The following is a 24,543-nucleotide window of genomic DNA, read 5'->3' as shown; positions in this document are numbered from 1 at the left end:
AGAATGATCACGGTGGGAGGGTGGCCAGAAGAAAGGCAGCAACTGAAAGGGGGAGGGAGCAGAGCTGTCCGTTAACGCACCAACTCCACCCCTTAAAAAACCGGATGCTGTGATTCAGCATCCAGCCTGTCCCCAGTCCTTCAAGGGGGGCAAAGGCAGCCCCCAGCAGTATGGCCGTTGGTCTTCTGCCGGGTGGGGCTGGATTTCCTGAGTTCTTCTTTGTTCTTGTTGACCTCCAGAAAGATCATTTTCAGGGTCATGGGAACTGCATGGAGGAATAGCTGCACATATTGGGGAACAGTTTTGAGGAAGGACAAGGAGGTAAAATTGCTCCCCCTTCCTCTTTTGCAAGTGCAGTTTTACTGAGCAAAGGAGTCAGTTTCATTCTTTGTCCTTCCTTACTCCTGCCCACTGACCTGCACAGCTAATCTTCTGCAGGGATCCCACAAGCCCAGGAATGAGCTTTCCAAGGGTCTAAAGGAGCTGCAGGAGGGAAGGCAGCATGGTATAGCTAGGTCTTGGAATCTATGGATGGTCAGTAGTACTTGGGTGGGAGACCACCAGGAAAGACTCTGCAGTGGAAGGCAGTGGCAAACCACCTCTGCTTCTCACTTGCCTTGAAAGCCCCTTGTGGGGAGGTCACCATAAGTTTGCTGTGATTTGATGGTGCTTTACACACACATACACACACGAGCTGTGGAATGGAAAAGAACTCAGGAAAACTCTGCATGCCTTTTGTGCATGGATGGTTGAATCCATGCCAATAGGCAGTATTATAACACACTTATTACAATTCATCTTTTACACATCAGTGTAAACGCTAAGGTGTCTTACAGCCCTGATCTATCTCATTTGTTAAAACAAACCTGCTATCATTATTCTTCCAATTTTACAGCTAGGGACCTGAAGAAATTGTTATAAGCCCCAGGCCATCCTATGAACTTATAGATGAGCTGAAGATCCTGGGTTTCCAGTGAGAAGTGTCCTCTGGATCATACTGCAGAACGTGAATATACAGCTACGGATAACAGGGATAGCTAGTGGAAGCAGCATTTTCTAATGATAGTCATTACATAAATTACACTTTAGCCTAATCTCTTTGCAATCCCTGATTACACCAAGAGAGCAAAAGAGGGAAATGAGACAGAGCACTCCTGAAAAGAATGTGCTGGATCATGATTTACAGAGAATGACTCAGGAATCAGTGAGCAACCACTTTCCACACTGGTGTCTATAATTTATCACATCTTAAGAACTCCTTCTGTGGCCAGATAAACCTTGCTTGGCAAACATTCCCAGCTTTCATCTGAGTATTGCACATGAAAGATGGTTGCACAAGGTCAGAAAGTATGCGGCAAGCCATGCAGACAGGATGCTGGAGGACTTGATAAGGCTCTGCTTTATGATATGCAGATAAAATGTTCATAGCTGATAGACAAGGATTGGAATATTCGATGCCGTTACATGAAGCACACAGCAATTTTAGCAAGTAATGACCACACATAGAACTTTCAGAAAAGGGCTGAATACTGTCTAGAGGCAGTTACTCCCCCCCCACACACACTCTGCTGTGACAGGCTAGCTGGATTTGGCAAAGCAAGAGAACCGGGCTTGAGGCAGGTAGAACAATCCAAGTCTCTGGAAGACAAAGAATAATTATTTGAAACAACTGAAGCTCAAATAATATCTATTTCAGTTTCTGGGCATGAACTCTGTCATACTGAGGAATTTTTGTATGTGTCCTAGCTTCCCTTTGGGGTCTTGCACTGTTCCTTCAGCATTTCCTTAGTGAACTTCTGATTTCTAGCCTGCAGTTCATGGTCTACCTCCCTTCTATTCTGGCTGTCCTATTAATTTCCATGGTTATATATTACTGCTCCTTTATTCCAGGCTTTACATTTTTCCTCCTAAGCAAAAGTGTCATTGCTTTCTGTTCTTCATCTCTTTCCCTTTGCCACTCCAACTTCATTTAATTTCTTCGGCCTTCATTGCTCTGTCTCCTCCCCACCATCTCTCTAACGGTACTTCAAAGCTCTTCCACCAGGCTTTTGAGTAGGAGCCGCCACTACCACCACCACCAACGAGCTTGGAACAACGGGGTGCAGGAGTGGCCCTGAGATCGATCACACTGCGGTACTACGACGTGTGGGCGCCACTGAGTTTAAGACCTGATTCTGGATACCATCTCCACCATCTTTAAACTGAAGATCATGACCAGCTTGAAGCACTTTATTTGTATATTAGAAATGTTGTTTTAGTCTGTTTTTACTGTGTTTTTATATTGGCACTCGTGCCCTTGTGTCAGCCGCCCTGAGCCCGCCCGCGGGGAGGGCGGCCTATAAATCGGGGGGGGGGGATAATATTTTTACCATTCCATGGCCCATCTTTTACTCTCTCCTCTATCTTACTATCACTTCCCGTCCTTCAAGGCTCCTCCCACACCAGTCAGAGACTCCCTGAAACAAAACTTGTTTCTTATTTGATACTATATGGTTTCTTGCGATTCTTTGTCACTTGTGGTGCTATGAAGAGAGGCCACAACCTGAAGTCCTCTGATCATTTATTCAAAGAAGAGAGTTCTAGAAACACCTCTAGCTCTCCAGAAGCTCCTGCATGCAAAGAACAATTGCAAAATTCAACTTAACAAGATGTCTCTTCCTTTCTTTGTTTACATATGTAACAGTTTTCTAATAACCTCCCTGACAAAATGTGCTAGGGTAGAAAGTTTTAATAGGCATTTAAAAGTTAATAATGGCCCAGGAACTCTAAATAGCTCTTGCCACATCCAAATCTCTCATGCAGGATTTGACTTAGAAAGCAAAGTAATGGAGAGCAGCACCAATTCTTGCTCTTTTATTATTTTTTGCTTTAATAGTTTCAAGAGGACTCATGCAAAAGCACAGTTCAACAAAAATTAGGTGGGGAAATCTGCTTTAGCATTTAGTTAGCTAACACATATATTTAGCTTCTAAAAACATTAAAGTAGATCCACAAATCTGTTTCACGCCGCAGCCCTATATAGATCATGAAATCATCTGAAACTAAAATATGTGCTTTACCATCTATGGAAATATTACTTCAAGATAAGGTCAGGTTTGAAATGGCTGATGTTATAAACCTTTGCACATACTTGTAGGTTGCCCACTGAAATATACAGTAGTTACCTGCACATACTGGCCATGATCCAGAAAAGGCAGGCCTGTATTTATTTTAATTTAAAACATTTTCATCCCATCTTTCTGCTCAACCAAATCTGCCCTCTAGGCAGCCAACAATATAAATCAAAACAAAGCATAAATCCAAGACATTCAAAAACACAACAGCATATAATCAAAACACCAGAAGCAATACATTGGAATTAGCTTAAATTAACTCTAAAATAGCAGCCAATGCCAATTAACGAGAAAACTCATAAAGAAACCCCAGCAGCACCTAACCCATCAAACAGCATCTAAACCAGCAGATAAAATAATAAAATAGTAAAATAGTAACAGGCAGAAATAATCTAAACTAACATAGCGTAAAACCACAAAAGGGTAAAGGATAAAACCATCAAAGCCTTTCCAGAACAGAATAGATTTAAACAGATTCCAAAAAGTCAGAAGCAAGGGGCATGTGTGTGTGCATGTTGAACTAACTGGGGTCTATAAACATCTGATTGTCAACCTGGCCCCATCTGTGGACACATAAATCGAGACAGGAGCCTTGAACATACAAGACAGGTATTTCTACAATGTTGAGAAAAGCCCCAGGTTTGCAGAAAAAAATGAAATCTTAAAAAAGGGGAGTTAACTCACCCAAATAATAGAAGCAGTGCTTATACCGTTAAGAAATGAATGCCATCTAATTTCTCAGTGGCCATTTTGGGGCTTGCCAGGGAACCACAACAATATTGCCAGCCTTCAAACCTTGATTTCTGTCAGTAAAAGGCAGGGGGGAGGGTCTGTTCCAGGGCTCCTTTGGCTTCCCAGTCTATCCCTGCTCCCTTTCCTCTTGCCCTGGAGGGAAGAATCATCAGGGCCAGCAGCAACCACCAGGCAACTTGCCACCATGCAATTTGTGTGACTCACCCAGGTGTGGCAGTGGCTGCTGGAAGATGTGATGGTGCACAATTTGCTGGGCTCAGCAGCAGCTTCTGCACAACTTTCAAGAGCTGGCCAGGCCTGGCAGTGGTCACACAAATAACCTGAGTGACCTGCAACTGTACAACTATAGCTACTTGGCCAGACTCTTCCCAGGGAGAGGCTGGCAGGGGCAGAGAAAGTAGGAGAGACCCAGTGTGGTATAGTGGTCAGAGAATTAGACTAGGATCTGGGAGGCTCAGGTTCAGATTCCCACTCTGCCATGGAAACTTGCTGGGTGACTTTGGTCTAGGCACCCTCTCTCAGCCTAATCTACCTCACACGGTTGTTGTGAGGATAAAATGAAAAGTGAGGAGAATAATGTAAACTGGTTTCTGTTTGCATGGGTTATAAATGAAGTAAATAAATAATAAATAAAGCTGAAGATGGGGTAGAGGAAATAAAGAAAGGTTGGTTGCTGAGTGGAAAGGAGAGAAGGAAGGAGGGAAAGGGAAGAAGATACGGGGGCTGTCAGGAGGGGAGAAAGAGGAAATAGTTTGTGGATAATGTAGATACAGGGGGAAATGAAGGGGCCCCTGTGAGTCCTTGTAGGTTCCTATCTTATTCTTATCTATTTACCAACAAACGCAGCCTCCCTTATTACAGCACCATTTTTTAAGCCAATGATTGTGAGGATGGGGTCCCACATCCTCAAACAATGTACAGTGCTGTAGTTTTCTGGATGTGACTTGTGTAAGAAAACCTAAAATGAAGGTCGACCAAGGTGGGTAGCCATGTTAGTCTGTCTGTAGCAGTAGAAAAAAGTAAGAGTCCAGTAGCACCTTAAGGATTAGCAAAATTTGTGGTAGGGTATGAGCTTTCATGAGTCACTGCTCACTTCTTCAGATACACTAAAATGAAGGCCATGATTGTTTGGTTGGTGCCTATTGTCTGAGCCCTGTTGGACAAACATTCATAACAATAAAATCTACTAGTTTATACCCAACCTTGTTGCTACATGACACTGGTGCAACTGGTATTAGATATGAATGCACAAATCCCAAATGTTGTACTTTGAATTTAAACCATCATAGCTACAACTATCATTCCACATTCGTACCGATTTCACACAAGAGCTGCGCCGCGGTTGCACCTCCCTGTGCCCTGCTTCTGTTGGTCAATTTCCCACTCGAAGCCGGGCGGCCGCATTTTGACCCGCGGCTTTGCCCGATTTTCCCCGTAGTTTCATGCTCCTCAAAAAACAGGATCACTTAAGACTAATTCATCTTATTGTGTAATGCTTGGGGTTTTTTTGTTCTATTTTGATCATTTCTGCATACTTTTGATGTTGCATGTTATTATAAAAGTTGAATAAAAAATATTAAAAAAAAAACAAAAAAAAACCCAGGATCACAAAACCATGGGGAAAATTGAGCGAAGCTGCGGGTCAAAACGCGGCCATGCGGCTTCGAGTGGGAAACTGACCAATAGAAGTGGGGCAAAGGGAGGTGCGACCATGGCACAGCTCTTGTTTGAAATCGGTCTCACATTACTTCAGGGTACCAAAACAAGCACTGTTTGTCTCATTTGCCAAATTTGAATTGGAAGTCATTTTAAAATGTATTAATACCCAAACAAGATATCAGAAATCTATACAAATACCTTGAAGGTTTGGAATAAACAAAATTTGATTGGATTTAATAATTTAGTAAGCACTATGGTCTCTTGAGCTTAAGGAAGAGGGTGTAAAAAGGGTACAGCCTAAGTAGCTGTGGACAATATTAGAGACATAGTAGAAGGATTGCATATGACACCGTAGCCCTTTTCAGTTATTACAGTTTTGGTGTTCCTTCCTACCTCATGGCCTGGGACAGCTTACTACCTACACATTCTCCCAATACACACAATTGCTATTTGATGTGAAGCAGAAAGGGCCTGATTCAGCACGGCCTGAATTTTGTGGGGCTGGGCAGGGGAGGAGATCTAGCCAGATGCTGGGTGGGGGCAGGTGGCCAGGTGGTGGGAAAGTCAGTACTTTCCCCTCCCCCTGGGACCAATGACAAGGTGATGGGGTGTCCAGAGGAGGGCAATTGTGGGGGAAGAGGCCAGCTGCTTGTCTCCCACCCCTCATCCTTTGTCTGGCCATGGAATGGCTTGCCCACCCATCCCACCCTATGTATACATGGTCAGAAGGCAATAATGTATAACAGGGTATCGGGGTGGGGGAAAGGGGGCGTCAACACTGTATAATATGATGTTGTTAGCAAAGTGTGCAATGCTATGAATTCTATGCCATATTTCTCATCACAGCTTTTGGTGGTAACAGCATGGGGCCAGATCAGCTTATGGAAATTGGCCTGTGTGCCATTTTCCTGGATATGGGGCGCCCCTCAGGGGGTCTTGGCATGAGGACTGATGGAAACAAGCCTGCTCATGGACTACCAGCGATGGATGGCAGGGGAGACCACTATGAGACAGTTGTCCATGTGAGCTCAGCAACCTGCCATCCCACGGTTCAGCACCCATGCCGGCTGGCTGGGTGATGGGTACATCAGCTGGCATGGGGCCAGCTGAGGCATGGGATTCGGTGGGCCCATGCTATGCCAATGCTTCTTACAGCTGTAGTCAATAAAGTTGTGACCAATTTACTCCACATATTTTCCAAACCTGTTGTGTGTGTGTGGTTCTTCCATAGTGGATTGTATACAGCTGGCAGAACCTCCCTGTCAGACTCGGGTTCACCTCTTATTATGATATCTACACCTGTAGTGTTAATAACTTGCTTCAATGTAACCCGCACCCCGTCCCTGTCCCCCCTCACTTTCCCAGCTGCCGCAGATGTATCTAGCCGCCTGCTTATTGCTCACCCTTGCTGACATTCCTGGTGGGAGGGAGGGAAGCTGTGGGAGGGAGGGAGTGTGAATGTCTGTAGTTTAGGGAGGCAATGCAGTAACCATTTTCTCAAGCAGCACCTCGGGAGTATTCTCATGGGAATGTCCTTGAAGAAGATAAGACTTTGGATGGCTAGTTGAACCATGGTATCTGTCTGGGTTCTTAGGATTGCTTATACTTGTGACTGTGTGATGTATGACTGGAATGTGGGTATCAGTTGGTCCCCGCTTTCTTCCCCTCATTCCTGACAAAAAGTTCACCTTTACAGTATCTCAAATCTCTTCAATAAACTTTCTCTCAAGAAAGCCTGTGTTCGAGAGTGAGTTGACTGAAGGCCTGACACTCCCCCTCCCACATAAGAGCTGGAGCCCGCAATAGGGCATTGTGCATATTTTCCAGCTATGGCACACACAAACACAAATCCACAACAAAACCAGGTTTCAGACTGCACATACCAAAGCTAGAAGATGTGCACATTGTCCTATTCACACAAAATGGCAATTGTGTGTATCAAAAGGATCATGTGTCATGTATTTTCCTGATATACAAGGTAAAGGTAAAGGTTCCCTTGCTCGAAAGCCAGTCGAATCCAACTCTAGGATTGCGGTGCTCATCTCCGTTTCAAAGCCGAAGAGCCAGCGCTGTCCGAAGACGTTTCCGTGATCATGTGGCCGGCATGACTAAACACCAAGGTGCACGGAACGCTATTACCTTCCCACCGAAGTGGTACCTGTTTATCTACTTGCAATTTCTTGTTTTCGAACTGCTAGGTTGGCAGGAGATATACAAGGTAGGAGTCCCAAAAATCCAATGACCAAAAAGGGCTTGAGAGTTTTGTGTGACTGTTTGTCCCTCTCGCTGGTCCTTTCTGCACTTGGATCTCATCCCTGGTTTTTTCAAAGTTCAACACACGACAAAATACCTTGCATTTATCCCTAGTTACAACAGCATCCTTTTATCCCAGGACAAGTGTGGGGCAAAACCAGCGTTACCTCAATGTAATGTGTAAACAAAAAATACCCTGAGATAATTACAGGGGTGAACTTCTGTATAGTGTAGAATGTAAGTTCGGGAACAGGATTGAACCAGGATTTAAGGTCTAGTGTGGAAAGGACCTTTGTCTCTCTGGAACTGCAATCCTAAGCATACTTACCAGGATGTAAGCCCCATTGTACTCAGTGGGACTTATGTCCAAGTAAACATGCATAGGATCAGGCAGCAAGTAACTGAAATAAAATAGTAAAACAGGCAGATTAATGTGCTTATCTGGTTTGTATTGGACTGTCAATATGAAAATCTGGCTTGAAAAACTATTATGTGAATCTAATAAAACAAATGTTTCTAGGAAATAGAATGAAGATCCCTGTGCATATCCAAACAAAGAGAAAAAAGAAAGAAAAAGAAGTACAAAATGAGCAGTTCCTTGCCGCCCTCTTATTCCCTCATGCCAATGCTAAACAGATGAAAAGGACCAAAAAACCAGTGTTGCAACAAGAAAGCAAAAGTGTTTGAATGTTTATTTGGGAAGAAAATGGTGACACATGCCATATCTGTGTCAAAACAAGCCAGTTGTGCTTTGGGAAAATGGGATGCAAAAAGGACCAAAAAACCAGTGTTGCAACAAGAAAGCAAAAGTGTTTGAATGTTTATTTGGGAAGAAAATTGTGACACATGCCATATCTGTGTCAAAACAAGCCAGTTGTGCTTTGGGAAAATGGGATGCAAAACCCAGAAAGTCTTGATGTCTTCAGCACATTAATGCTGCTATTGCATGTAGCAGAGCAGAATGAAAGACAGCTTGGCAAGAGCAAAGCGATAGCAGGAAAAGCCCTTTTTCCAACCATTCTTGGAAAGGATCATTTATTGCTTAAATTAACGACATGCAGGTGCAGTTAAGCAAAAATTCAAAATCAGTTGTAAATAGACGAGTCTTGATCCTTGCTGCAGCCAAAATTCATGCAAATTTGTAGCTCAGTTATGCATCAGAATTGTACAGATATACAAGCCAGAATCTGAATTCAGATAGGAGAGCAACAGGATCTGCCAGGTGAGAACTAGTTTTCCCTTTGTGTGCATGCAAAATGAGCTGAAAACAGTGGTTTGAATCTGACTGGAGAACAAGTTCATGGTTTTAAAAGCAGGAGCCCTGTTGCTTGTCAATGGATTGGGATCATCTCTGTGTGTGCGTGGGTAAGTGTTGTCAAGTCACCTCTGACTTACGGGGACCCTATGAATCAGATCAAAGTAACTTAACTTGGATACATTATTCCCTTTTGCACCGTCTGAACATTAGCCACAACCCTCTCCCCAACTTTAAGACCAACAGCAGGCCCAAGGTTAACCCTCTGCCTGACAGGTTGACAAGGTTGTAATATCACTGGGAAATGATGCATTTGGCTACTCACAGCACTGTGTGGCTCAATTTTGGGGCGTTCCATAGCAATGGTGATGCAGTTCAGAAAAATTATAACCAATACAACATGATCAAACATCTTATGAGTGATGATTTTATTGCATACCAGACGAAATCTACAGGGAAAAGAGTGGGGAAAGACAAAGAAAATTGTTGTAATCATATGAAGACTGCTATTCCTTCCTAAAGCAGACACTGAAAACCATCTTTTCTCCCCACATGAAACTGAATGGCAATTAGTACATGTTTTCTCATTAGAGCAAAACTGGAACACAAATAGTTCCAGATCAGCACTTTGTTTGATGCACACTTTTGCCTCTAAATTCTTCACCCTGCAAACTTCTTCCAGGAATTAATCTTGCTCAAATGTCTTTCATTGTCAGGGTCATACTTTTTCAAAAGGTACCTTGGTATCCTTTACCATCCTAAAATTGTATAATTGTGTGCCAATTGAAATAAATTAGATATTAGTTGAAGGCTTTCTAACTAACTTAGGGATTGGGGTTCTGCATTTCTGATTATATCTCCTCCCAAATATCCTGATTTTTAAGTCCACAAGTCTAAACAGAATAAAAAGAACAGTTTCTATGTGATATCTGCAAATATGCCCCAAGATTATTTTGGCATAACAGCAGAGATGAACATTCCATTTGGTAGGTCTGTGGAAATCTAAACTGGAGTTGTATAGTGAAATACAAATCAGAGAGGCAAAACTAGTGCTTCACTTTCAGGTTCAGGAGATTTATATCAGGAACCATTGTCATTTTAGGTGTTTAGAATGCTGGACTACAACAGGGGAGACATAGCTTCAAAACCCCACTCTGATATTAAGCTCATTGTGACCTTGGGTCAGTCATAGGGTTGCCAAGTGCCATCTTCACCCCCAGCGGGGGACTTTGGGGGAGGCATTCCCGGAGGGGGTTGGGCATCCCCGATGTGATGATGTCACATTGGGGACGTCCACCCCACCCGCCCGCTCTTCCAGCGTGCTGGCTCCCTGCAGTTAAAGGGGTCCCTTTAATTGCAGGGAACCGGCATTTCCCCACACACCCGACTTTCACGGAGATTAAGCACGTGGGAAACGCTGGCTCCCTGCAGTTAAAGGGGTACTTTTAACTGCAGGGAGCTGGCGTTTCCTTGCTCACCTGACCTTTGTGGAGATTGGGCGCGTGGAAACACTGGCTTCCTGCAGTTAAAGGGGCCCCTTTAAGTGCAGGAAGCTGGTGTTTCCATGTGCCCAATCTCTGAGTGGAGATTGGGTGTGTGGCCTGCAGTCACCCCTCTCCCTCTCTCTGAAAAGAGAAGGGAGGGGGTGGCGGTGGGTGTTGGGGCTTGGGCTTCCCCGGAGGCCAGCTGGTTGGCAGCGGGTAGAAGCCCCCAAAAAGCGGGGAACCCCTGCCAAACTGGGGGGGGGGTGTTTGGCAACCCTAGTCAGTCACTCTCAGCCTAACCTACCTCACAGTATTGTTGAGAAGATCAAATGGGAGAAGTGGTCATGTACATTGCCCTGAGCTCCTTCGAGAATGGCCACGATAATAATCTAATAGTCTGAATTCCCACCTCCACCTCTCCTTTTGGATTCTGCCTCTGTAGATATCTGGTGATTCTGACAGTACAGAGGTCCTTAAAACCCTTGTTTAATTCTGGTTCACAGGAAAGAAAAAAAACACTTCCATTTGTCCAGGTGCCCATATTCAAATGTAACAATAAATTGGAGTTAGATGGAAGACGTCTGAAACCAAGAATTCTTCAAGAACACACTGTAGTAGGCACAGATATGGCTTGGCATACTTGCATGCCCCCTTCCATTTCTGCCCTTCTTTCATAAACAGACCTCTGCTTAATCAAGACCTCTGAATGCAGCCAGGTATACATAACATTTTGTTGTTTTCGGTAGCTGCTATTAAAATGTTTTGGTTAATGCCAATGTTCTAGACTCATCTTTGCATATCAGGATATCTAGTTCACATGGCCCCATCTGTGGACACTTAAATTCAACAGACTAAAGCCATGAACAGACAAGACACATATTTCTACAAACTAGGGATACCATTCCCCAGGTGGGGGAGGGAGATCCCCTGCTTTTGTAGGCTCCTGCCCACTGCCAGTCAGCTGGCCAATGGGAGGAAATTCCCCCCACCCCGATGCCATGTGTGACACTCTGACATCACCTGGAAGTAATGTCAGTGCATCGGTGGCATCAGGGGGCAACACTCTGCTTTTTGGGCAAAACGTTATGGCTTGAGGCCATTTTTACCATAGAGTTTTGCCCAAAAAGCAGAGCATCACCCCCAACATCGCAGGACATTCCCGCCCACCCCCAGAATGCCCCCAAATCCCCCCGGTGGCATGACGAAGGAACCTGACAACCCTACTACAAACCTAAGAAAAGACCCAGGTTTGCAAAACACTCAAGATCTTTTTTAAAAGTTGGGGAACTAATCCTCCCCAAATGACAGAAGCAGTGCCTGTAGATCTAAGAAACAAATGCCCTCTGTGACTGCTGCTAGGAAATCACAACAGTATTGCCAGTTGAAGCCTTGGTTTCTGCCAGTAAAAGACAGGGGGAGGGAGAAGGGCCCTTTCCAGGGCTGTTTTGGCATTTGAGGGAGACTCATGGGGCCAGGCCCAGCAATAACCACAGACAATTTGCACTACACAACTTTCATGACTCATTAAGGCCTGGTTGCTTAATACTGTTCAATAGCAGCCACTCCATGAAAGCCAGGGTGGTGTAGTGGTTAGAGGTTCAGACGAAGATCTGGGAGACCCAGGTTCAAATCTCAATACTGTCAAGGTGCTTACTGGGCGACCTTGGGCCAGTCACACATTCTCAGCCTAACCTACCTCACAGGGTTGTAGTGAGGATAAAACGGAGGACAGGAGAATGGTATAAGCTGCTTTGAGGCCCCATGGTGGAGAAAGGCAGGGTTTAACTGAGGTAAATAAATAATAAATATAGCTGAAGATGGGGGCAGATAAAAAGTAGAATGGTTGGTGGGTGGGAGGGAAAGAAGGAATTAGGGAAAAGGGAGAAGATATGGGAGTTGTCAGTAGGAGGGAAAGAGAATATAGGGGTAACTGAAGGTGCCTCCCACAAGACCTTGAGTGTTCCCCATTGAGCAACTGGGCCTGGCCTGATGGCAGACTTCCACAACTGGGTAATAGTTTTCCTGAGTAGAGGCTACCAGGGAAAAGAAGGAGGGAAAACTGAAGGGGGAGGGGAGAGGGAAGATAAATGTAGGTTGACTGGTGGGTGGGAATGAGAGAAGGAAGCAAGAAAAAGGTAGATGCTTATGGGGGCTTTCAAGGAAGGGAAAGAAGGAAATAGTGGGATATATGAGATGCCCCTCATAAGTCCTTGTGGGTCTCCTGCTTATAGTATCTACATTTTAGTATGCACTGTTTAGATTTTGAGATTTCTATCATCTGTTATTATGGTTTACAGCTGAAACAGCAAAATTTATTGCTTGACTTCAGAGATGCTGGGTCCAGGAAGTTGCTGGGTGTTAGCACAAGCTCCAGTCTTTTAGCTGACACCGCCTATTTGGTCCTTGCTATTTGGTCCTAACTCAAAGTCTGCAGGTATTCTTGACTGCCAAGTTCTATTAATATTTCTTTGATCAGAGGATGCGGGAGCCCTGCCTGCCACAGTTATCAATCAAACTAAGGTGCCTTACTTAGACTGCGGAGCAAAGATGTAGACAGACCAGGAATCTCTTTCTTTACACCAGGTGGGTAGGTGTGCCCTTATCCAAGCCTTCATACGGTCCTTTTTACTCTTTAAAAAAAAAGAGAGAAAGACAGACAAGCAGAGAGTGAAAATTTGCACAATGAGGTACCAATCAGTCAATCTGAGTGGCAGTGACAGCCATTAAAACCAGAATCTGAAACCTGGAAAACAGACAAGTGCAAAACTTTTACTTTATTTCCCACTCTTCTCCATCACTCCTGAAGGAATCTGCCTGGCTTGCAAGCTGGGGTCATTCCTGAATGGGACTTCTTGGTCATAAAACAAGGCTAAAACAACGAGTCTGACTGTGTGGAGATGTAGCTCCTGCTGTGTTGCTCAAGGATGGATTAATGATATCTAGCAGTACAAGCAGGCTGCTCCACTTTACAGAAGCTGTGTAAAGAGGCAGATGGCTGGGAGAGCATAGGTTTAGGGAAATTTATTGCAGAGACATGCACCACTGTGCACAGTCTCTGCTTAAAGACCACTCCAACATGGCAGCAGTGGCATTTCAAACATCACTGAGAGGAAAACACAGACATCGCTGCGAAGGAAAACAAATACAATTGTCTCTCAAGCTCAGATAATATCAGAACACAAAGTGTCAAAATATTGCTCCCTAAGAAAAATGGAATATAGCAAAAAAATGGGGGGGGGGAATCTCCCAGAAGAGACATACCTCTACTCTAATATAAAGGTTACTTACTATTATCCCCTAGAAGAAAGAAATTAAAAAATCGGCAATAACAGAATCTTCAAGAGTTTTTTTCATTGTAACGGAGTCTATATGGCAAAGCCCCACTCAAGGGACTGGTGCACATATTATATTGGGGTAGGTCTTTCAGGCAGTCAGCTGCCAGTATTCTAGGAAGGAATATTATGTGTAAACTGGTAGCTCACGTATCTCCATTGCAACAAATTTTGCAAGTTTTGCAACCCACAATACTAAGATCACAAAAGTTGCTGTGGCAGAAATATACAAACCTGCATATAGGAAGAACTCCTGTGTTTGCAAAACCTGCCCCAATATAAAGTGTGTAAACAAACCAGTCACCCAAGGTTAAGAAGTTCACATAGGAACGACCTTAAGCATAGCTGCTTTCAATGCTGTGAAGGCAACATGAGAAGTCTTGGACCATGTAAGAGGTCATTCATCCTGGACTCACCAGTCCCAGAAAATGGGGCAGTACTAGGGTGGAGAAGACATATAAGGTGAGTTCATCCCCCATGGCCCATGACTTCTGATATTACCCAAGTGTGCTGGAAGGAGTCACATACTTGTGCAATTCTCACAGTACAGACATAACAAGAGAAGGGGCCCTTAGCTGGTCATGGTAAAGGTAAGAGTTCAAAGTTAAAAATGCTTTAAAAATCCACTTATTATTGCAAAATCTCTTTCAATTAAAGGTGCTTCATATTGACAGAGTCTAGCTGTCATGCATGACTAAAGGACCTGAATGAAGTCAATAACCATGGTGGAGTTTCAGTAGTCCAGTGAAGCTGATTCAAATCTATACCATCCACACAACTTTACCTCAGTGTTTACAAGAAATATTCTCATGGGTAGTCTCAGAGCAAATGTTCAAATGAACTAGGGGAAATGGCTGAATGATACAATAGCTGAATGAAACAATAAAGCTAAACAAACTCTAGCATGTTGCATGGTTCAGGCCACAAAGATGTAAAAATTGCAGTCTGCCAGAAACAAGCTGAGGCAACTGAGACAAAACAAATCAGGGAGATGTTTCCAGGGGGACAAATGCAAACTTAAAGATATGTCAAATACCTGAACATTAGGCACAAATTGGAAAATCTTTCCTTATTTCTGAAACATCTGATGAATCTCTTGTTTCTTATTCTTCCAACACTCCATGTATGCATTGCATGACATTGTGGCTACTCACTGCACTTCAAGGCTTGCTGTTGGTGGGCAGGAGCCAATTTGCCCCTGTGTAAGGAGGGGGAAGCAGGACACAAGCATCGGGATGCAGTGCATCATGGCGCTGAGTGGGAGCGGGGTCAGACTACTTAGACCTGGCACTGCCCACTGCCCAAGACTGCCTGCTGTGTTCAGAGATGTCAGAGCTCCGAGCACTGTGGTCCATTGAGGGAGGCCGGGGCCTAGCCAATTTGGCAATGGTCGGTCAGGCATAAGAACATAAGAACATAAGAGATGCCAATGTTGGATCAGGCCAAAGGCCCATCCAGTCCAACACTCTGTATCCCACAGTGGCCAGAAATACCAGTGCCATCAGGAGGTCCACCAGTGGGGCCAGGACATTAGAAGCCCTCCCACTGTTGACCCCCCCCAAGCACCAAGATGACAGAGCATCACTTGCCCCAGAGTCCCTATCTATACCTTGTGGCTAATAGCCACTGATGGACCTCTGCTCCATATGCTTATCTAATTCCCTTTTGAAGCCGTCCATGCTTGTAGCTGCCACCACTTCCTGTGGCAGTGAATTCCAAGTGTTAATCACTCTTTGGGTGAAGAAGTACTTCCTTTTATCCGTTCTAACCCGACCGCTCAGCAATTTCATGGAGTGCCCACGGGTTCTTGTATTGTGAGAAAGGGAGAAAAGTACCTCTTTCTCTACCTGCTCTTTCCCATGCATAATCTTATAAACCTCAATCATGTCACCCCTCAGTCGTCGTTTCTCCAAGCTAAAGAGCCCTAAGCGCCTTAACCGTTCCTCATAGGGAAAGTGTTCCAACCCTTTTATCATTCGAGTTGCTCTTTTCTGCACTTTTTCCAAAGCTATAATATCCTTTTTAAGGTGTGGTGACCAGAATTGCACACAGTATTCCAGATGAGGTCGCACCATTGATTTATATAGCGGCATTATGATATTGGCTGATCTGTTTACAATACCCTTCCTAATAATCCCCAGCATAGCATTGGCCTTCTTTATTGCAGTCACACACTGTCTCGACATTTTCAGTGAGTTATCTACTACAACTCCAAGATCTCTCTCTTGATCTGTCTCTGCCAGTTCAGACCCCATCAACGTGTATTTATAGTTAGGATTTTTGGCTCCAATGTGCATCACCTTGCACTTGGCCACATTGAACCCCATTTGCCATGTTGACGCCCACTCGCCCAACTTTGACAGATCCCTTTGGAGTGCCTCACAATCCTCACTGGTTTTCACCACCCTGAACAACTTCGTATCATCCGCAAATTTAGCCACTTCACTGCTTACTCCCAACTCCAAATCATTAATGAACAAGTTAAAAAGCAGTGGACCAAGTACTGATCCCTGTGGTACCCCACTGCTTACACCCCTCCACTGGGAGAACTGCCCATTTATACTCACTCTCTGTTTTCTATTAATTAGCCAGTTTTTGATCCATAAAAGGACTTGTCCTTTTATCCCATGATTTTTGAGCTTGCTTAGGAGCCTTTGATGAGGAACTTTATCAAAAGCTTTCTGGAAGTCAAGGTAAACAATATCTATTGGATCCCCCTTGTCCACATGTTTGTTCACCCCCTCAAAGAACATTAACAGGTTAGTGAGACAAGATCTTCCCTTACAGAACCCATGTTGAGTCTGCCTCAATAGGTTTTGTTCATCTATGTGCCTACTAATTCTTTCCTTAATAATGGTTTCCACCAATTTACCCGGTATCGACGTCAGACTGACTGGCCTGTAATTTCCCGGATCTCCTCTGGAACCCTTTTTAAAGATGGGAGTGACATTAGCTACCTTCCAGTCCTCAGGAATGGAGGCTGATTTTAAGGAGAGATTACATATTTTTGTCAGGAGATCCACAAGTTCACAATTGAGTTCTTTCAGAACTCTTGGATGTATGCCATCTGGGCCTGGTGATTTATCAGTTTTTAAGTTGTTTATCAGTTTTAGGACCTCCTCTCTCGTCACCTCAATCTGACTCAGGTCTTTCAACACCCCTCCCGAACTCAGCGGCTCTGGAGTGGGCAAGCACCTCTCATCTTCCACAGTGAAGACGGAGGCAAAAAATGCATTTAGCTTCTCAGCCATTTCCCTATCATCCTTCAGTACTCCTTTTACCCCTTGGTCATCCAAGGGCCCCACTGCCTCCCTGGCTGGTTTCCTGTTTCTAATGTATTTGAAGAAAGTTTTATTGTTGGTCTTTACATTTTTTGCTATATGCTCCTCATATTCCCTTTTTGCATGCCTGACCACAGACTTGCATTTTATTTGCCATAGCCTGTGTTCTGTTTTATCAGCCTCACTGTGACTAGCTTTCCACCGCTTAAAGGAATCCTTTTTACCTTTTACAGCTTCCATTACTTTGTTTGTTAACCATGTAGGCTTTTTCTTATACCTGTTTGTGCCTTTCCTAACCTGCGGAATATATTTTATTTGAGCTTCTAGAATTGTAGTTTTAAACAGTTTCCAAGCTTCCCCAATGGTTTTGACCCTTTCTACTTTTCCCTTCAGTTTCCTCCCCACATGTCCCCTCATATCAGAAAAATTACCCCTTTTAAAGTTAAAAGTGGTTGTGTGAGTCTTTTTGGCCAATTCCCTATTTGTACAAATGTTGAACTCAACAACATTATGATCACTGTTCCCAAGCGGTGCAATCACTTTTACATCTCTCACCAGGTCTTGAGTGTTACTTAGGACCAAATCAAGGATCGCCTCTCCCCTGGTAGGTTCCATGACCATCTGCTCCATAGCACAGTCATTTAGAGTGTCTAGAAACTCAATCTCTTTCTCTCGACTAGAACACATATTGACCCAATCAATGTGTGGGTAGTTAAAATCACCTATTACGACACAGTGTTTTTGTCTAGCTGCTATCTTTAATTCATTCATCATTTTATAATCCTCCTCTATCTTTTGATCCGGTGGGCGATAACAAACTCCCAGTGTTAAGTTTCCTTTTGGCCCCCCTATTTCAACCCACAGAACTTCAAGAAGCGAATCCAATTCTCTTAGCCTCTCGATCTTTCTGGACTTTATACCCTCTCTGACATACAGAGCCACCCCACCTCCAACCCTTCCCCCCCTATCCTTCCGATATAATATATAACCGGGAATCACCGTATCCCACTGATTTTCCTCATCCCACCAAGTTTCTGAAATACCCACAATGTCTATTTTTCCCTCTGACACCAAGCACTCCAACTCCCCGATTTTACCTCGGACACTTCGAGCATTTGTATAGAAACAGCTGTAATTTCCCATACTGGTTAAGCCTGCCACCTTCCTCTTGCAATCTCGAGACCTTGTCAGGCAGTCCATGTCACTAGCCATGGTCTCAGTGGACAATTTCAATCCACCTCCCTGTAGAAAAGCAACAGGTACCCCCTCATCTCTCTGAGATGAGCCAACCCGAACCAGAGACTTTTCATCTCCTGTCGGCTTTCCCCCAATATTCAGTTTAAAAACTGCTCTGCCACCTTTTTGATTTTAAGCGCCAGCAGCCTGGTTCCTTCTCGGGACAAGTGGAGACCGTCTCGCCTGTACAGCTCCCTCTTGTTCCAAAAAGAATCCCAGTGCCTAACAAACCTGAACCCTTCCCCTCTACACCATCGTCTCATCCACGCATTGAGACTCCTGATCTGTGCCTGTCTCTCCGGCCCTGCGCGTGGAACAGGTAGCACTTCTGAGAAGGCTACCTTGGAGGTCCTGGCCTTGAGTTTCCTGCCCAGCAGCCTAAATTTCTCCTCCAGGACCTCACGACTGCATTTCCCCACATCGTTGGTGCCGACATGCACCACGACCACTGGCTCCTCCCCAGCACTATCTACCAGCCTATCTAAAACACGCGTAATGTCCGCTACCTTTGCACCAGGCAGGCAAGTCACCATACGGTCAGTACGCGGGTTCGCCACCCAGCTGTCTACCTGCCTAAGGATCGAATCACCCACTACCAAGAGCCCCCCTCCCACCCTGCCCAGGGATGGTTCCTTGGTGCAAAAGGATAACCGCTCACCAGCTGGGGAAGAGGTCCCTTCTGAGGGCACATTCCCCTTATCCTCAGCACGGTGCCCTGTTTCCCCTAGACCCTCATGCTCCCTGACAGCAGCGGGGCTGCCAGATCCAGAGTGGGACGTAGCTAACAAGTCCCCGAGAGTCTTTTCTGTGCGCCTAGCTGACTGTCTCTGCTTCTCCAGGTCAGCCACCTTGGCCTCAAGGGAGCACACACGTTCCCTGAGAACCAGGAGCTCCTTGCACCGAGCACACACCCAAGACTTCTGCCCAGTGGGCAGATAGTCATACATGTGACACTCTGTGCAAAACACTGGATAGCCCCCAACCCCCTGCTGGCATTCTGGCTTCATAATTCTTTTAAAATAAGTAAATGTAATCCCCCTTTTAAATCCCTTTGTATTTATGTGTTTTTTTCTTGTCAAAGTCAAATTACTTTATGGGGAAAACAAGGAGCCTAGGGTTTTCACTTTCTGCCTCTTCTTGGGCGTCTCACAGAGCCCCTAGTCCAAGAGTCCCTGGGCTAAGAGCCACGGGCAAAGAGCCCTTTAGCTCGCCCTTCGGCTCGTGCCAGAGGCTCGTGCCTCTGTCAAGGAGCTTTCTTAAATACTCACCCTTCTGTCTCCTGCTCCTGTTCCTGCTCAGAGCTCAGCTGGGTCTCCTCTGCCTCTGGCCAGGTATTTCCTTAAATAGAGGCCTCCCCCAGCAGAGTGCTGGCAGCAGCTATTCAAATGCACCCAGGCACTCAATCACATGCAAAACAATGCCCCTTCCTTTTCCTCTCAATTGCAGTCAATCACAGTCAAACAATGCCCTTTCCTCTCTCAAGCAGCCAGGAATCTGCAAAAACTCCAAGCGCTTCCACACACTCCCAGACCAGTTCTCCCACCAAAATCCTCAGCTGGATCCTCTCCGCTGAAAGCAAATAAAAAACCACTCACCCCTCTGTCTCCTGCTCCTGTTCCTGCTCAGAGCTCAGCTGGGTCTCCCAGCAGGCAAGGAGTGATTGTGTCCAGATGGAGCCATAACCAGCAGGATCACCCTCGTGGTGGTTTCTTCACCATCTGCAGTTTGAACAGGGCCTGTGTGTTGGGGGTGGAATTGCAGCCCAGGAGGCTGGTCAGGAGGACAGGCCATGAGGAGGCAACCTTGGGGGCCCTGAGATCCAGAGGGTTATGGCTTCGGCCCCCTATTGGGGGGGTGATTGGTTGGGCTAGGCAAAACACCATTAGTATCCACTTCAGCGCCTGAGATAGGGTAGGCAGCCATGGGCCACATTTAGCTGATTTGCTCACCCCCTTTTCTCTCCTCTTGGAAGTTTCAGTTACAGCAAGCATAATAAAATTCCAACCATGGTATGGCATCTAAAAAAGGCCAGAGGGCATCCAAAGTGAAGCGGCCAGCTTCCAAGAAGGCTGCTTAGAGGCCAGTACCTGCAGTTTCCTTGGACAAGGAAGTGGGTGACCCTGTGAACAAGGCCAACCTTGATAAGTTTGCTGCCACTGAGCAGCAGCTGGGTGGGCCCTCTTCTGCAGTTTAGGTGGGGGCGGGGGCTAGGAAGACTAGATTGTCCTCCACCAAGGCATTCCAGGCTCAAGTTCTGGCCTGTTTGTCTGCCATGAAAGCAGGTGTGGAGACTCATTGGCCCAGCAAGCGGCTTCTGGAAGTCTCGACACCAGGTGTGGCAGTGAGCAGCAGGTGGAACAGTCAGTGGAAAACCAGCAGGTGGCACCATATGTGGGTGCTCCGCAGGCAGGAGGTAAGACTGAGCTAATACTCACAAGTAGGCCAGCTTGGCCTTGGGGCCCCGGGGGTGAGGCTGCTGCCACTGGATCTTCTACACAACTGCCTAATAGTGAGTCCCACAATGCACATGCTAACATGCCACCTGCTGGCTGGCCATGGGGCAGGGGCCAAGTTCTGCCTCAGACAGGTTGGGGGCCCTGGATGGGTCCCTCCCAGCAGCAACAGTTTAGTGGCTGGCCTGGTTGGGGTTATGCTGGTGAGTGGGGAATGCCATATGAGATGGTGCCAGCAAAAGCGTTGCCATTTGGGGACCAGGCAATGCCCTTAGGGGAACATCTTACCACGGCCACTAGGGACAAGATTTTGAGGGGTGAATATGTAGATGTGTTTTCCTTATTGTATCGTGAACTGTAGAAGAAAGATAAGGAAGACCTAGAGGAGCGTGACAAGGAACGCCTGAAGTGCCGCATGGTCGAAAGAACTTGGGCCAATTGGTATCCAGGCTTCCTAATTTATGTGGGCGTGGTGGTCAGGGCACAGCCATGGAGGGTCTTGTCCATGCTCCAATACATAGATACAATCATACTTAATAAATTAAGTATGATGAAACCTTTTGCATGAGGGCAGCCATGAATACAGCTTTGCAGTGGGATCAGATCCATCCACAATTGTGGATGCAGCTGATGTCCCTTGTAAGGCCTACCTTGAGGGAGCACTCTGACAATGGGCATGTCATTCAATGCACACTAGGTACCCTAGTGGGACAGGCATTACAAAAATGCCCACTTTGTTGGAAATTCTCCTCTCAGGGTGCCTGCAGCAGGAAGTCGTGTACTTTTCATCACAAATGCCTTCTCTGTGCCAGCCCTCGTGCATGTCCACCATGCCCCAGAGCCAAAAGCAAGCCATGTTCTAGGGATGCCAAAGGAGGCAAATGCCAGGGTGGGGGCAGAACCCCTGCTCTGCCTGAAAAAGGGGCCCGGTCCAATTAACATACTAGTGTTGGAGCACTGGTTGGACCGTTATCCCAGGTCACAAAATAGGGAATACTTGTTAAGCGGGTTCAAATTTGGGTTTTGCACTCTGTAAATGGGCAAACGGTGGTCTTATTGGGCTCCCAACTTACCATCTGTTAGGGGAATGAAACATGTGGTCAAAGAGAAGATCAGCAAGGAATGCAGGGAGGGTAGAGTGTTAGTCCCTTTTCCCTCCCCACCTGTTCCCAATTGATGGGTATCCCCTTTGGGAGTGGTTCCCAAGAAGGCCCCTGGGGAGTATTGCCTCATTCACCATCTTTCATATCTGCATGAAATCACGGTGAATGACATGATCCCGGATGAGTTAGTCAGTTAAGTACACCTCTTATGATCAGGCTGTATGTATGGTGCGCCGTTGTGGGCGTGGGGCTGAATTGGCCAAATGTGATATCAAGCCAGCCTTTCACCTGCTTCCAGTGCATCCTGACGATGTCAGTTTCTTAGGCTTCACTTTTGCTGGAAAATTGTACGTGGACAGGGCCCTCCCAATGGGATGCTCGGTGTCCTGCACTGCGTTTGAGTGGTTCAGTTCATTTTTGGAATGGGCCTTGTGGGCACTGCCCATTATCTCAATGATTTTTTATTTGCTGGCCAGCAGACTCTGGGAATTGTTCCTGCCTTTATGCAGTTGGCAGAGGAGATGGGCATTCCTCTTGCCCATGAAAAAGCTGAGGGCCCCAGTGTTGTTTTGACTTTTCTGGGAATTGAAATTGATTCTGTCCAGCAGGTATCTCAGTTACCACTTGATAAGCTAGTCAACCTCCAACATAGGATGGAAGAGGCATCTGTAAAAATGAAATTGTCCTTGAAGGAATTACAGCAACTGATTGGGCACCTCAATTTTGCTCACAAAGTGGTAATGCTGGGGAGGGCCTTTGTGTGGCAGCCGTGTGAGGGCACAAAAGGACTCAGGTGCCCCCATCACAGGACCAGGGTTACAAAAGGGGTTAAGGGAGGACTTGCAGATTTGGAAGGATTTTTTGTATTCTTAGAAGAGGGTGTCCTTCTGGAGGGAGGACCTTAAATTGGAGGCAGAGTTGTAGTTCACCTCCAATGCTGCCAGTTCCTCCGGCTTCGGTGTCTATTTTCAGGGACATGTGTGCTGAGGATTTGCTAGAAGATTGGGTCCAGGCAGTTCCTGGAGTTCTTTCCAACAGTGGTAGTGACTTGAATCTGGGTGAATGACTTTGCAAATCAGACAGTGCACTTTTGGTGTGACAATTTGGCAATAGTGCATGTTATTAATTTACCTTAAAGTCTCCCAGGGTTATGGTGTTGGTTAGGACATTTACCCTTTGGTGCCTACAACATAACATATTATTTAAAGCTAAGCATGTGCCAGGGGTCAGTAACAGGGTCACTGATGCTCTGTCTTGAAAACAGGTGGGGAGATTCCATCAGCTGGTGTCAGGCACCAGAGGAACCACTCTTTACTCGATATTCCTTAAGCAAGGTTTATTAGTAAGATTTGGACTTCTGGTAAGGTCAACGCCTTTGTCAGGACTAACAAGCATAAGCAAGGGATTGATAATTGGGGAATAGGGTCCACCCCCCAAGCATACGTCACACACACTCAAATGCGTTACTATAGGTCATGAAAGAATATATGACCCCACTAGCTTAGTCTAAAGTCTTATCTCTCCCAAGGACACAACTCCAGTTGTAGCTGGGAATGGTCTAGGGGCTGCTTCAGAAGAATTACGAGCTGTGCCTCCTCACACCTCCATACACTCATTCTCACACTCTTCCCCCCCTCCAGGAATGTCAGGGAGAACCGATAAGGGCAGGGAGCAAAGCCAGTTGTGCAAAGCAGGCAGAGTTACAAAAGCAGAGGCGAGCGTTATTATCCTGGGTGCCAGGAGGGTGGGGGATCTGGGGTACACAGCCGAGTAACATCATCAGTACAGGTCCAAGTCTGAAATACCGCCCCCCTTAAGCTCACCCTCCCCCCGGCTTGTTGGGATACATTCTGTGAAACCTTCAAAAAAGGGTGGGGGCCTTAACGGCGGCGGCGGCGATGACAGCGACGGCAACGGTGGCTGCAGTAGAACAGCAGCAGCAGCAAAAGATCGGAGGAGGAGGCGGCATGGTGCTGAAGGTGGCGAGCGGCAGCAGCAGAGCCGGAGAGGGACTGATCCCTGGTGGCCAGCAGCGGAAAGAGCAAGGTGGCTGTCATCGGCAGAGGACGGGGGCGCAGTGACGTCATCCAGAGGCGCGCGGAGCCAGAAGGACGTAGTCGGGCCGAGGAGGACGTCGTCTGTGAACCAACCGCCTGTCTGCCTAAGCGCTAGAACATCTCGCAGCTGGGAAAAGGAGCCGAGCCGAAAGAATGACACCAGCCTCCACCAGGGTGCCGGTAGGCAGCCCCTTCCATTGAATTGATGTGGCCTTAGTTAGGATTCAAATATGTGACTAGCACCCAAAAATGTAAACCGCCCAGAGACCCCTACGGGGGTTAGGGCGGTATATCAAGTTGAAATAATAAATAAATAAATAAATAATATGTTTAGATGCTACTCATTCATTTTCTTCAGGACCATAGTCTTTCCATTTAATCAGATACTGCAACAAGGGCCTGGGTCTTGCTTCAGGAGTCTGTAGTGAAACACAGGATGCAGAGAATGCATCCTTACATTCCTCCCTTACATTCCTGGGGGGGGGGAGTGTGAGAATGAGTGTATGGAGGTGTGAGGAGGCACAGCTTGTGATTCTTCTGAAGCAGCCCCCAGACCGTTCCCAG

The 24,543-nt window shown here is 46.0% G+C and overlaps 1 protein-coding gene across 1 annotated transcript in view; it reads right to left on the bottom strand.

Moving 5' to 3' along the window:
- The window catches only part of CACNA1G (calcium channel, voltage-dependent, T type, alpha 1G subunit), a 573,869-nt gene that overhangs the window by 121,659 nt on the left and 427,667 nt on the right, over positions 1 to 24,543 (bottom strand). The window contains exons 18-19 of the mRNA XM_015410725.1: positions 13,047 to 13,147; positions 9,359 to 9,482 (exon numbers count right to left, since the gene is read on the bottom strand). Coding sequence (XP_015266211.1) covers positions 9,359 to 9,482; positions 13,047 to 13,147 — 225 coding nt within the window. The remainder of the gene's footprint in view (positions 1 to 9,358; positions 9,483 to 13,046; positions 13,148 to 24,543) is intronic.

The sequence above is a fragment of the Gekko japonicus genome, unplaced genomic scaffold, assembly GCF_001447785.1.
Source record: "Gekko japonicus isolate JY-2015 unplaced genomic scaffold, Gekko_japonicus_V1.1 scaffold15, whole genome shotgun sequence".
Taxonomy (NCBI): Eukaryota; Metazoa; Chordata; class Lepidosauria; order Squamata; family Gekkonidae; genus Gekko; species Gekko japonicus.
Note: the sequence above shows the minus strand (reverse complement) of the source record. Positions and strands in the feature narration are given on the sequence as shown.